Source organism: Malurus melanocephalus, unplaced genomic scaffold, assembly GCF_030028575.1.
Source record: "Malurus melanocephalus ecotype Western Australia unplaced genomic scaffold, MMel_1.1 scaffold_7, whole genome shotgun sequence".
In the NCBI taxonomy this organism is placed as follows: Eukaryota; Metazoa; Chordata; class Aves; order Passeriformes; family Maluridae; genus Malurus; species Malurus melanocephalus.
In genome coordinates, this window is record NW_026623239.1 from 1,561,694 (window position 1) to 1,575,616 (window position 13,923).

The following is a 13,923-nucleotide window of genomic DNA, read 5'->3' on the forward strand; positions in this document are numbered from 1 at the left end:
GCATCAAGAAAGGATGCACAGGTATCTAATATTAAATAGTACTGCAGAAGGGCAAGTTAGCACTTTGTTTGCCAAATTAAGTTTCAAAGACTGTGTAGGTTATGAAGTTTGACTTTCTGCCCATAAATCTTGAATGACTGACAGACCACTGTAAAATAGCTTTGTTCAAAAGGAATCTTTGTCAGGCGGCATCAAAGRTTTAAAACTCAGGAAGGGATGAAAAGAAAACCCCACTTTTGCACTGATTTCCCCTACAGATCAATGTCTGTGAAATTGCCTGGGAATTTTGAAGTATTTACTGTATTATGTGCTGTTTTCTTTCACTATATCTGAAGGCCCCAGTGGTTCCTTTTATCATCAAGATTTAGGGATATTTTTGTACATGAAATCTGAATGAATGAATGATTGAATGAATGAATGAATGCATCAGTGGAACACRAGGAAAAAAATGCTGGGTTTAGACAGTTCTTTTCTTCCTTGTTTTATCACAAGTTGGAGTATTGGTTTTACGACGCCTAAATTTATGGGTACATATTTTTATGGTAATGCCCAATGACATGTTCTGAATGCTCCATCAAGCTCCCTCAGTKTTTCTTCACTTGATTCACAGCTCTGCAGGGTATGAATCAGTCCTGTAGTATAACTCTTAATCTCTTTTTAACCAGAATAATGTAGTGTGGGGGTTTTCTTATTTATGGTGTGTGTCATCATGTCATCATCTAATTATGTAAACCAAAGAAGGAGAAAATAAAATATTTCTTGGAAAACACTTGTCAGCTGTCGATCAGAGCAGGAAATGAAGTGTCTTTATTGCATATAAGCGGCAGAGGCAGAAAATTTTTGGTAACACATTGGTCCTTAAGTTTAGCCTCAAGCAATATGTGGCCCTGCTGAGCCATGGGCTGAAGAATGACTGGCTTTGTAGGGCAGCTTCTGCTTAAAAACACAGCATGCCTCCTTAGGTAAACTGAGAGGCCTGAGGAGAAAAGCTCCCTCTGCCTCCCATTGATTCTTTGAGGCTCTGGTTCAACAGAAGGTGCTTAACCCCCTGTTTGTCTCCCACAGGGTGAAGTGAAGAAGTGAAGCCTCACAGCTGAACTACTATGAGGTCAGAAGCCTTGCTGCTATATTTCACACTGCTACACTTTGCTGGGGCTGGTTTCCCAGAAGATTCTGAGCCTATCAGTATTTCGCATGGCAACTGTAAGTATAAGGGGCCAGAGGACTTCATTTAATACTGATCAGGGGACTTTGAGTCAACAGTATTTTACCACAGTTGCAGAGGATGAAGTTTTTTATTGATTTCTTCCCCRCTGAAACAAGCTAATTTACATTCTCAGATACTAATATAAGAACATAACTTTTGCACATGTTATTACTTGTTAATCTAGTACAAATAACTGAGCTTACTTCATGAAGCTGAGATGGATTCTGCTTGAGCATTAAGCATTTCTTTCCTAAGATGGAATTATAGCTAGAAACCAAATTAAGACAAAGGATCTTTTATGGCTGAAGTTCTCTTCTTTCTTACCAGTAGATTGGCAAACTCTCTAAAATCTAATGTAACACCAACAGCTGCAACTCATATTGAGATTTGCTGGCTAAACAGGTGGATAGCCTTCTGTGCATTTCACTGTGGACATCAGGCTTGAATGAACTGATTCTTTCACATTTGCCCCAGCTCARTTGTGATTACTGCAAAGAAAATTCTTCAAAGTCTCAAAGTTTGAGATGTTTATAAGGAAGTCTTCAGCATCTGGGCCTCAAAAAGAATGCTAGGGAGTAGCAAGTCAGCCAAGAGTAGGCTTGTGTTTAAGCCTCTTTTTGGTCAGGAATTTGGTTTTWAAATTAATCTTGATTGTCCGTGTTTTCTGTGCTTTGGAATGGCCTTGGCTCCCATAAGCTTGTCTGTCCTGTGTAACACTAATCTGAAAGACCAGACTCCAGGGCAGACCCCAKGTGCTGGAAATGTCGATAGACATCTGGGGTTCTTGAAACCAGAACAGCTCTGAGGCAAAYGTCTCTGAAACATGGCTAGTGTGACCACTGGATCTTCAGCATAACATTTTCACCCTCCAGGMGGGTAGTGCTGATCATCCTTGGTAGTGCAAAAATTGCCAGCCTTGATCCTTTTGGAGAAATAGAACATGAAAYAACAGGAGACATTTTTCCTCTGCAGCATGGAATGCTGGGGCGGACATGAATGCCCCCAGCTCRTTCTACATCCACAAGTTACAGAGGAAACATTACTGAAGAGAGAACAGCCTGACAGTTAAACTTGGCATTTTKCATGTAGGACATGGTCAGAAGGATTAAGCTTCTGAAAGTAAATCCTGCCTGATGTTTTAATGTATTTCTTCAAGAGTTCTCAGCACCTAGTTTGGAGAGAAGTTCCTTTTTCTATCCATTTTTCTCACCTGGCTTTCTGACACATGACAATTCCAGGTGCTTTGCCAAAGCCATGCTGTCAACCAATACTTTGACCAAGCTTAGCAGGCACAATACTTTTAGAAGACAGTAGCTGAAAACACTAAAGCAGTAGATTAGCATCTGAAGAAACAGATTCCCTCAAAGAGCTGCAGGTTTCTGGGAAAGCATATTTATGGGGAAAAGGCATAGCTGGGTGCTAGTCAGCTCTGTGCAGTATGTACTTTTAGCTGTTCTGCACTGATGATGATGCTCATCAGAGGATCATCATCCTCCTGTCTTCTGTCATTTTATTTACTTAATTAGCTCCCTGTTTGTGCATCTCGATGCCACGGTCATATGATACATATGAAGTCTGACTTAAGTAAAGTGGCCCTTGATCAGAATTGTTACAGGCTGTATACACATCTGAGGAGCAGTGGCACACCCCTGTGTATGCTGAGTTTTCACCCCAAAAAATAATGGGAATAGACTAGAAATGCTCATGCTGGCTGGTAGARTTGTGGTGGGGAAAGCAGACTTGTTGACAGCATCAGCTCAATACAGGGATCCCAATTAGTATTGCCATCCAGTTGCCAGAAGGACTGGAGGGTCGGACTGGTTGCCGAAATAATGTGCAGTGGCTTTCACTTCATCAAGTTCAAGTGGTGATTTCCCACCATTTCTGAGAAATCCCTGCAGCTCTCCTATGACAGCAGTTCAGCTCTGCAGAAAACCCAGGGAACTGGCAGTTTGAGCCATGGAGAGCCAAGCATTTTACTTTAGCCACTACCAGTCTGGTCATTGTGGTCTTTGATGGGCCATTGTGGAGCAGCTTGTTCCTGATAGACATACTTTGGTGGCCAGGAGCAAGCATTTAAGCTCTGTAAGCAGTGAAGAAGAAACTGTGAGAAAGTGCCATGTACCTGTGTGCCAAGAGCTCCAGAATAGCTTTATGCTTTAAAAAATTCAGTTTTTGTCTTCTGCAAAGGTGATGACTTTCTCATTTTCAGCTGCAGAGACTGTAACCTTGAAGAATTCTCCAGGTCTCTGTGCTTGTGACTTCCAGCCCCAGACTGGCTTCCAGGGCAGAACAGAAACCGCGGGCTTTGGCTGTATCTGAGCCCCGTGGTGCTTCATGTTAGCACCATTTCAGTTTGTTATTCTCTTTTGACCCTTTTTTCCTTCCTGCAGATACAAGACAGTATCCGGTGTTTGTGGGTCACAAGCCAGGGCGTAACACCACACAGAGGCACCGGCTGGACATCCAGCTTGTCATGGTCATGAACAGGACCCTCTACGTTGCTGCTAGGTCAGTAGTCTCCTGCTTCACCACTCCTCTCTTCCTCCATTAAGAGGAGGAAGAAGACAAGGAATATTCTGAGTTCTTCTCTGATGGACACATTGTTTTTAGCATTTTCTTGCACTCAGAGAGAGCTTTGCAACCTGTCAGTGAGACATATTAGAACTACCTTGCTAGGTGGTCGATTGAAGTTTTGTGATGTGTTACACCTGTGTTTTAGGACTACATGCCTCAGCCTTCCTTTGAGACCTGTAAGAGGGAAGTTGCCAGAGAAACAATTGAGTTCCATGGAGAAGCAGTTCATTCTCATCCYTTTATTGTGCTTATGCTCACCAATAATGACAGACTTTAGAGAGCAATTCTRTGCACACATGCATATTTTGATAAGTGTTATTAGAATGCAATTTTGCTGATTTAGGCAGGTTTTCAGCATCTTAAGACCAAAAAAAGAGAAGCAAACATGCTTCCACAAGGTTAATTGAATTCAGTGTCTTGATTGTTTTGGAGTGCCRTACTGTGCAGACATGAACACGACTTTTTTTGTAAAAATTGCCTAAAGAGGCACCCATTCAGTTTGCCTAGCACAGCTTGCACTATCAGCCTCGGTGGAGCTACACCCATTACACAGCTGCCAACCTGGCACAGATCAGACATTAACACTTCATCTCCCTACCTGTTAGCAAAGAAGATTGATGRTCTGGAAATGGCAATTACATGAGAGATGCAGAATGAGTTCAAGATGGGTCCAGATGAGCAAGGGTGGGTGGTCCAGATTAGCAAGGGTGGCTAGTCCAGTTTAGGAGCTCTTGGACCCAGATCCTGTTTGGGACCTCCCTGCAAGCTGCCTCTCAAATCGCAGTGTGTTTCCTGCCTGTTTTCTGGTCCTCCATTGGAAAAACACACACCTTTCTGCATGTGCCACATAAAACCAGGCTGTTGCTGCAGATGGGAGAAGTGGTGGGTGGGATGGCCAGGAGTGAAGGGGAACAGCTGCTGAACAGGCAGCCTCCCACCACCATCTYTGTCCGCACAGCCCTTGGCAGCCTCTGCCTGGCTCCCCTCTGGAGCAGCCACTCCCCACTCCTGGGTGGTCCCATGTGTCCTGTGAGGGAGAGCTGCCTGTCKCTCTCCCAGCAGCACCGACTAATCGGTAATTGCGTTACACCAGCACAGCCAGAGTGACATTTTCACGCAGAGTCATGTCCCTGGCTGCTAGAAGGACGCACCTGTTCCCCTCCTTGGCCATTGCAGCCGCGCTGCTGGTCGCAGCTTCCTCGGGCGCCTTGCGTGATCTGCGSTGCCTGGGCTCTGGGTGACAGAACTCAGTGTGGCAGAGCTCAGGGCCATCATGCTGATACCTTGCATCGAGGCCAGGCACAGAGCAAGTGTCCTTCCACGGGAGCTGTGGAGCTGCTGCTCGTGGGGCATGAGGAGAGGTCAGCCCTTCAGCAAGCAGCAAAGCCCTGTGCTTTGCCTGAGCTCAGAAATTAGTATTTTCTGTGTTTAGTGGGGTAATGAGTGGGCCAGGGGAGAGGGTTGAATAGGTTTGAAAGGTGGTGGCAGGATTTCCTCCTTTTCATGGCTGAGCTCCTTTTGCTTTCCTTATTTGTTTTCATTKAAATTAGGAAATTATTTGGAGTGAGATGGTGGTAAATCTGCTTTGCAGATTTTGCTCTGCTGTTTTCATAGTTTGTTCCCAGACTGAGATTGACGCAATTAGACTATCGCATGCCCAAGCAACTGGCATTACAGCAGGAAAACCCAGAGAAATAGTTTTGGGATGTGAAACCGCTGTGTGCACAAATTATATAAAGAATGCTAATATTTGGGGTATTACATTTACTAGTATGTGAATATGCATTCTTCCATATTTGTATAAAACAACTTGCTACAATGAGAGTGCTTATATGCTCCTAGGGTCTTGTGACCTACAAAAAAGAATAGACCAGGTCTGTTTTGTGCTTACACAAGCACGAAAAAATCTCCTTACACTTTTTTTCCTTTGGTAATTCAAAACCTCTTTAATATATTCTTTGCCCCCTTCCATGTTACTGAATGAAGTCCTTACTAGGCTGACAAGGCTATGCAATACAAGTTAAAATTCAAAGGTAATTTTTATCTTTAAGTTACAAACTTCAGAAAATGAGTCATCCTTCAGTTTGTAACTCAAACACTGTATGTGCTTCAGAGGCAGTAGTAAATTGAAAAGATTGAAAGCAAATTTGTACACAATCAAAGCTGTTTGCCAAGGAGTTTTGTAACAAGATTCATTGAAAATTGTAGCTAACATAAATCTTTTGGCTATGATATGAGATRTCCCTCTCAGGCTTTTTTTAGAATTGAAATGTAGTGATCCTAAGTTTGTGTTTTACCAATTATCTGAAAAACAATCAAAACAAATTATTAAATATGCTGTTGTGTTTAGGTTGGGGAGTAGGGGGTTTGGCTTGCTTTAGAAAATCCTATGTTGACTTTTTCAGACAGTTTTGGTGCACCAGGGAGGCTAACTCAGATTTGAGAACTGCTAACATTTTATTAATGAGCGATTGGCATAGAACAACATTTCTGTCAGCCAGTTGCTGCTTATTTTGCCGTATGGGATACATGACTTCTGTATTGCTATTGCCAAATAAAGTTTTGTGTCACTTCAGAAAGGCATTATTTCATGCTATCAGGCAGAGATATGTAACCAGTATAAATGAGAATAACTCAGCCTAAAGCCGTAAAGCTTTACTATCTGAATATGTGGCTTGCAGTCTGCGCAGGGCCGGCTCTGTCATCTGTTTTCTCGTGGGAAGGGCACTCCCTCACCATCTCTGTCGCACTCACCCACAGCCAGGCACACACACCCTTTTCCAAGTTTGCAGTGTCTCCTCCTCCCATTGTCTGTGCTGTGGCAGCTTTTGTTGAGCTGGTGTGTCTCTCCTGGCTGAGCGGAGCAGAGCTGGAGCAGGGGTGGGATGCTCCCCCTCATCCACCCTTGGTGTTTCCAAACGATGCGCGGGTGCCAAGGGTCGTGCGCAGCCGGTGGCATTATTTAAATTCCCTTCCTCGACAGGATTATGCCATGGCAACAAAACTCAGTTCTGCTGTCTGGAGGTGGGAAAACGGAAGCTCTGGGATTAAGTAAATTTGTGTTAGAATAACTTAATTAGCGGTAAACTGTACACATACCACAGCTAGTGGGTAGTAGGAGTTGGGCAGCAGTGGGAAAAGGAGGGTGAGGACAATCCCACGTTTTCTGTGATTAGGGAGCYCTCCCTGGAATCTGACAGCTCTTTCGCTGTCTGCTGACACTGTCAGTAGCCGTGTTTCATCTGTGGCATGAGAAAATGATATGTAATTTTCCTGATGCTAACCTTCTTTCCAGCAATCCCGTAACTTAGCATCTGAGTRTCCTTTGAACTGTTTCTTGAACCAGAAAGTAAGTCCTCTGAACGCTGTTTTATTGAGAGTGGAACTAAATGACTCTTTCAGAGTACCGTTGCTGTATTTTCTAATTGTCTTGTTGAAAAAGAAAAAAATTGTGACCTCTGGAAAGCGAGGCTGGTGATTAAAATCAAGAGCTGTGCCGGAAGAAGGGTTTTAGAGGTCCACCCGCACCTCATTTGCAATTCAAGAGATTTTTTTTCCCCCACTTTTATATAGCAGGAGTGACAGCAATAAAGAGCAATGCACATAAAAAGGGAACCGTGATGTAATCTGTGAAGCTGATATCAAGCTAATAGGTAATTTTAATCCAGAATCAACCCTGACCACTGCTCTGTCACTGAAGTCAGGCAAATAATAAACTGAAGTATTAAAGCAATCTTGGAAGTAAATGACAGCTCTGGTTTTACAGTSTGGAGGAGAAGAAAATCCGTCAACTCCTCAATTTGGCATCTTACAAAGCAAACAGCCTCAAGCTCCATGGGAGACAAATTTATAAAAGCCAGTTGCCTGCAACAGTGCTGCCTCTTTTCTCCACCTGAGAGAAGTGTTGTTTATTTCTTTTCTAGCAGTATTTTGTGTTTGCTTTATTTAAAGAGACTAGTACTGTTTCCCCGAAACCCAATAAAACAAAGCTAACCTTAAGAGCAGGGATTTCTAAAATAGAAACAGTCTGTATTCTGCTTTCAGCAGACCCCTCCGATGCTGTCGATCATGCTTCTGCTGTGCAGCTTTCTGCATGTTCAAAAAAATCCAGTTTTATTTCAAGGGAAAAYGAGATCTCAGTTCCAATTTGATGTGCTGGTTACTACAGCGCTGTGAGTTGGTGGGTTTTTTGAACTTTTGGGCTCTGTACAGAGCTATACTTGTTTTCAGCTTACACAGAGGAGAATGTCTAAAAATACCTCTTTACCTGAGTAGCTGAGTCTATTTCCTCTTCCCAAGAAGAGATTGATAGCTAATTGTAGAAAGGGACAGATTCTCACGAAAGTAGGGAAGTAAATGCAAGGAAAAAAGTGTGAACTTTCTTCAGARAAATATTTTACAGTTTAGTTTGGCCAACAGTGTGTGAAAAGAATGATTTCTGGGAGTAGTTTTGTGTCTGTCAACCTTTTGTCTACCATATTGTCAGTCAAATTATAACAGCTAAGGTTAGACACATAGTTAAAAGGGGGAAAGAAAGAAGAGGAAAAGAAAAGAGCAAAAGCAAGCAAGCAAGAAAGAAAATATTAACCTCTTTAGAACCCTAAATGGCTAAATGTAGCCCAGTGACTGCCAGTTCAGGAATCTGGCAAAGGCTTCCTAAAAGCTATTGCAGCTGATTTCAGGATACAGAGAAACATCTGCATGCTAGATTGTGGCATCTGTTGTAGTACTGATAGAGCAGAAATCATGTGAGACTCATCTACTTTCCCAAATCTCATTTATTCAAATAATTGCTTTTGGGAAAATATTTCTTGGAAGTTTTGTAGCATTTTTATTTTTTTTCCTTAATGGGAAGGCAAACAGTTTATATGTGAAAATGCTTTTGTGGGAGAAGMAGGAGATGCTGCCAGTAATGTTTCTTGCTGAAACCTGTGATACTTTTTTTTTAATGGATTATGGATTATCTTGTGATAGATAGCTCTCTTATAGAAAATGAACTGCCTGACTACTCCATTTGACTTCGTATTCATTTGCCTTTGTTTACAGGGACCATATTTATACTGTTGATATGGACACATCACATACAGAAGAAATTTATTTTAGCAAAGTAAGTAGCTTTTATCATCACCCAGAAACCAAGGACACTGGAACAAGCTTCAAGTAAATAGGATGATGACATTGTTTTAAAGAACTTGCCAGCACTGCTGTAAAACTGTAATAAGCAAGGAAGATAGCATTGCTAATCATATTTGGGGAGAGCTAGAATAGCARTCATGTCCTCTGCAAATTTTTGATAAGTGATTTAGCTGGACTGATAAGCAATCTGTACTGAAATACAGTGAGGTCCCTAGTGGAACATCTGTCAAACATCTATTCATTTATATGCAGCAATTTTCTGTAACAGCTATACATCCCAATTAATTATACTGAAACTTTCATCATAAAAAAGTTGCATATTTTCACATGCACAAATCTCTTTCACTCGTGCAAGAGCTGGCTAAATGAAATCTTACTATAACATCTCTTTGTAGATCTATTCACATTACCTCCATTGGAAGTYACATTCAAACTAAGAAGAGCTTTGTCTGTGTTACTATATTGCATATTAACATGAACAAACTGAAAATAATCTCCCTTTGTCTCCTTTGCATTGCATTCATATTGTGTAATATATATTAAACACAGCCTTGGTCCATAAGAAGATCATACAAATTTGGGCATTGGATGGATTCCACTGGAAGAGGGGACTGTGCTTTATTATGACTATGAATGATGCAGATGATGAACTTATTGCTCATCAAAGAGTGAGGGCACAGGCTTATAATGGAAATAAACATTTATGGTTACTCTTCCAGCCTGGACCCCTCTGTGAATGCCTAGTGCCTCAGTTTACTGATCAGAGGCACTRTCAGAGCTATCATGGCAGTAATGTCTAAGGTGATACCTTCTTAGGCCACGTGATTTAAAACAAAATGTTGTTATAATTAATAAACCTTCCAYATTTGACCATAAGCCTTCCACATTTGAAACTTACCACAAAAAGAAATGCTGTTGGGGATTTACCTGTAAATGTTCTGGAGGAAGAGTGTTAGCAGATAAAGTCAGCAATGTCTTAATATGTGGAAAGCTCTTTGAATATGTTAGCTGAATTGAAGTGGTAAGAATTACCTGAACTTGGTTTGTTTCCAGATCTAAAGTGTTGTCTTTGAGAATGCATATTTCATTTAGAATCCAGCRAAGATTCATAGTCCATAAATTATAATTCTGATTTTTAGAGCAATATCAATTAAAAGAAGAGAACATCTAGTACTTTTAAGAAAAGTACATGTTTTTCAAAGTTGTCCTGTTGTTGAATTCTGTTAATTTAGGCTTTAAAGAAAGAGGGATAGGTTTGCTGTCTCATGAATTGATGGCAAAACAAAAGTAAATGAATGCTCCACATCACTGAACTTTCACTGTTTTGGTGAATTAGTCATGGAGAAAGAGTGCAGAGAACTTTCAATAAATGTATGTTCAGCAACYAGTCACTCGTAAGGGACTTCTACTTATGAAATCAAAAGTAAAAAACCTCTGAGTTCTAATTGGTTTATTTCTTGATTCTTGCAGAAACTGACATGGAAATCTAGGCAAGCTGATGTAGACACATGCAGAATGAAGGGAAAACATAAGGTAGGCAATTCTCATTTCTTCTGCATCTGCCACTTCAGTTTAGTTGCTTCACTATTATCTCAGGCTTCTGTCTGTGATGTGGAATAGATCATGCCGTTCACTTCTTACCAGTAATTGCTTTTTCCACCAGCTTACTGAAGGCTTTAATTTACAAAAACAGTTGACTTTGAATGTGATAAAATATTACAACAGAAGCCACATCAATATCCTGAAATACTTAAGGCATTGAGAAGGTCACAATGCTTAGTGTACCAATTTTGCCCACCATTGCTCCAAAAGCCACGTGCTGCTGTCCATCCCCCTTTGGGAATTTACTGAGAAGTTCCGGTAAAGCATCAGAAAATGTGAATGTGTGGTTGTAGAAGGACAGTTTCACCCTATTGTAACCTATTACTGGCACAAGTAGGATCATAATTAGATGCAGACTCTTTGATTCTTCACAGCTACTTCCACTTCTAGTTACAGATACTTTATGCCAGTACATTCTATGGTGACAGCAACACAGGTGAGAAAATAATCATATTTTCCGCTCTTGAGGAAAGCAATAGTTTTCAAACAAAATTCACCTTTGTCAGCAACAGCAAACTAGGAGCTGTAATATTTGAATGCTGTCTCTTCAGTTCTTTATTTTTAAACCACTAGAATATAAATCAATTACAACTTGCTCTTTGTCAGTTAAACATAGTCAAAATTAGGCCAGAATATCACAGTGGCTACCAGSCAATTTAATTTTAAATCTGACAATGAAATATGATGGCTTAAAAATAAAAACAGATACCCAAAATGCAGTAATTGAAATAGTTTTTATTATTTTTCCTCAGGATGAATGTCATAACTTTATTAAAGTTCTCCTAAAAAGAAATGAGGATACACTGTTTATCTGTGGAACAAATGCATTCAACCCCTCTTGCAGGAACTACAAGGTATGTGATCCTTTTCTGGAATTTCACTTATGCCCCGTCTTTTGGTTGGATTTGTTGTAACTGTGCTGGCAGCAGCATGAGGCTGTCATTCAACTGTGCACCATTCAACTCTGAAACATTTATCCTGACTTGTTTCAGTGCTGCCGAGTTCAATGTTGACTGGATTTCTGAGAATTTCTCAGAYTGATTATCTACTTCTTTACAACTCCTGCCCATCAGGAGTATTGCCACTTTGCCTTGTCCTCCACATGTGCAGAGTCCTTCAGATCCCTGCTTGGGGATGTAGTCCCTCCTCTGGAAGTTCCTCAGCTTATCACTGAGGAATCATAAGACTCCACATCAAGTCACAGACTAATTTGGGGGGTTACTTTTGACTAGCATGTACTGTTCTCAGTCTCAAAACCACTTCTCAAGATTCTTGAGGGCTTAGCGGGCAACACCCAAGTTCCTTGTGAGAACCCCAGACAGGGACACTGTGGCATTTTGTGCTGTGTCCATGAGGAGCAGTACAGCAGGACAGTGATGTATTCCTCACTATCTGGGATCTGCAAAGCCAAAGCATTCTCTAGGGCAGTGTAGAAAACTCTGCTGGTCCCTACTTGACATTAATGTCCTGAGGCCAATTTATTCCTTAGGCACAGTGTCTCCCAGTTGTCTGCATTTATCTGCATTCCAACCATTTATTGAAATATATATTTATTGATACATTGAAATACATCCCATTTTCTCAGGTTTTCACCGGTATATTCTGATATAACTCCCAATAGTGAATGTCTCTGGAGTAGCTTTGGAATTAATTTATTTAGGCATTTGACATCCAGACTCTGCTTTTCTATGCACTTTTATGTCCCACAGGTAATTTCTCATATATTTTCTGGAAAAATAAAATTCAGTTCTGTTAATGGCAGTCCTGACAAAATCACAGTACAATTCTCATTCATTTTTTGAGTTCAGAGTTACTGTAAAAAAACAGAATAAAGATGTTAACATCCAAGAAGTCTACTTCCCTAGTGGTATTTACTATGACTGCTGCTCTTCCTTGATTTTTGTGCAACACTGCACAAAAACAAAAATCAAATCTTTACCTCATTTAGCCACTATAATGGCTGCAGTCTAGAAAACACAGGAGAGGAGTGCAGTGTAGTATTTTCTTCCAGCCTGTGGAGGAAAAATCAAATTTGAGTAAGAGTAGAAGCCTGTGTCATGGTAACTGTGAGGTACAGGTAGCTGCCCTGTTAAGAGCTGTTTCTTTTATTCTTTCTTTMCTTACCTGCTCTAGTATGCAGTGAAGTTTCTTGATCTCAGGGCTCTCATTTAGTCTTCTACACTTCGTAATTTTTTTTTGTTTGTAAATGCCATTAATGAGGCTAATGAATCTCAACCAGCCCCCTTGCCTGGAAGTTATCTTTCAGATACAACTACAGATTTCCTCCTGATGTGAGGAATATAAATGGCCTCCTTACTCTTACTCCAGAATGTTCATTCCCTGTGATGCAGAGCTAGTGATCTCTCTGGCAGTCTGCAGAAAGTTTCTGCAGCACCTGTCCCGGCTTTTCCACCATGTGTTCCTTCACTGTACAGAGAGAGAACTAAGCATGTGCCAAACAGAAAACAGGGCTGTCCCTCAAGCATGGCAGTGGTGGTGAGGATAAGCCCAGGGTGTGGAGCTTGGTGCAGGAAAAGTTACTCAGGACTGTAACTCATTTCCTCTCACTGTCACGTGAAATGCTTTTCAGCCTTTGAGTAAACACAACTAACTTCCCTCAGAGTGGATTTTGACGGGAAGGGTACATGACAGAAAACAAATGATGACAAATCCTCCACTGAAGGACTTGGAAGCTGTAACGTACAGATTAAAAGTTGATTTAAGTGGTTGATGGTGCCATGTGGGTTGTTTTTCATGCTCTGTGGATCTCCACTGTATGTGATCTATACACTATGAGTTGGACAATTTACCTGAATATGCTACCAAGGTTCTTATTCCCAAAATACAGTAGTATAAGAATCTTAAAGAKGTAAGAGGTGTACAATTTTCCCTTAGCTCACTAAACCTTCTTGAACTTCATGTAAAGTCAATCTGTATATTTGTGTCATTATCAGTGCTCAGGGTGAATTTATTTCCCAGGGGTGCATATAAGCCTCAGAATTTACAATTCCTGCACAGATTAATTCTCGCATGATGGTAAGAGGATTTCTCTGTGACGCAGACTCAACTGATACAGTAAAACAGCAAAACTTGAAGAGCATCTTTCTGAATATGCAAATCAAGGAAATGAGCACCACTATTGAGACTAGAGCAGAAGGATCTCTGAACTTGAGGTAGAAAAATGCACACAGAGATAGTTGTCCTAGTGTTGTTTCTTCTGACTGCTGTAGTTTGCAGCCTTTTCTGTGTACGAGTTTTTCTTTTGGGTCACTGTTGAGGATAAATTTTGGAGCCTTGCCAAAACCACAGACCACATAGCCTGCTACAGTTCCAAAGCAAGCTTATGGACAGATAAACTATAGACTGAAGACTTCTGTAAAATGTGTCAGGGTAAGAGTGAT

At 41.0% G+C, this 13,923-nt stretch overlaps 1 protein-coding gene across 5 annotated transcripts in view; it reads left to right on the plus strand.

Moving 5' to 3' along the window:
- Positions 1-13,923, plus strand: part of SEMA6A (semaphorin 6A) — a 119,689-nt gene that overhangs the window by 50,720 nt on the left and 55,046 nt on the right. For all 5 annotated transcript variants that reach the window (XM_057372243.1, XM_057372261.1, XM_057372268.1 and 2 more), the window contains exons 2-6: positions 1,066-1,203; positions 3,601-3,718; positions 8,831-8,891; positions 10,391-10,453; positions 11,275-11,376. In XM_057372243.1, the coding sequence (XP_057228226.1) occupies positions 1,104-1,203; positions 3,601-3,718; positions 8,831-8,891; positions 10,391-10,453; positions 11,275-11,376 (444 nt within the window). In that variant the 5' untranslated portion in view covers positions 1,066-1,103. The remainder of the gene's footprint in view (positions 1-1,065; positions 1,204-3,600; positions 3,719-8,830; positions 8,892-10,390; positions 10,454-11,274; positions 11,377-13,923) is intronic.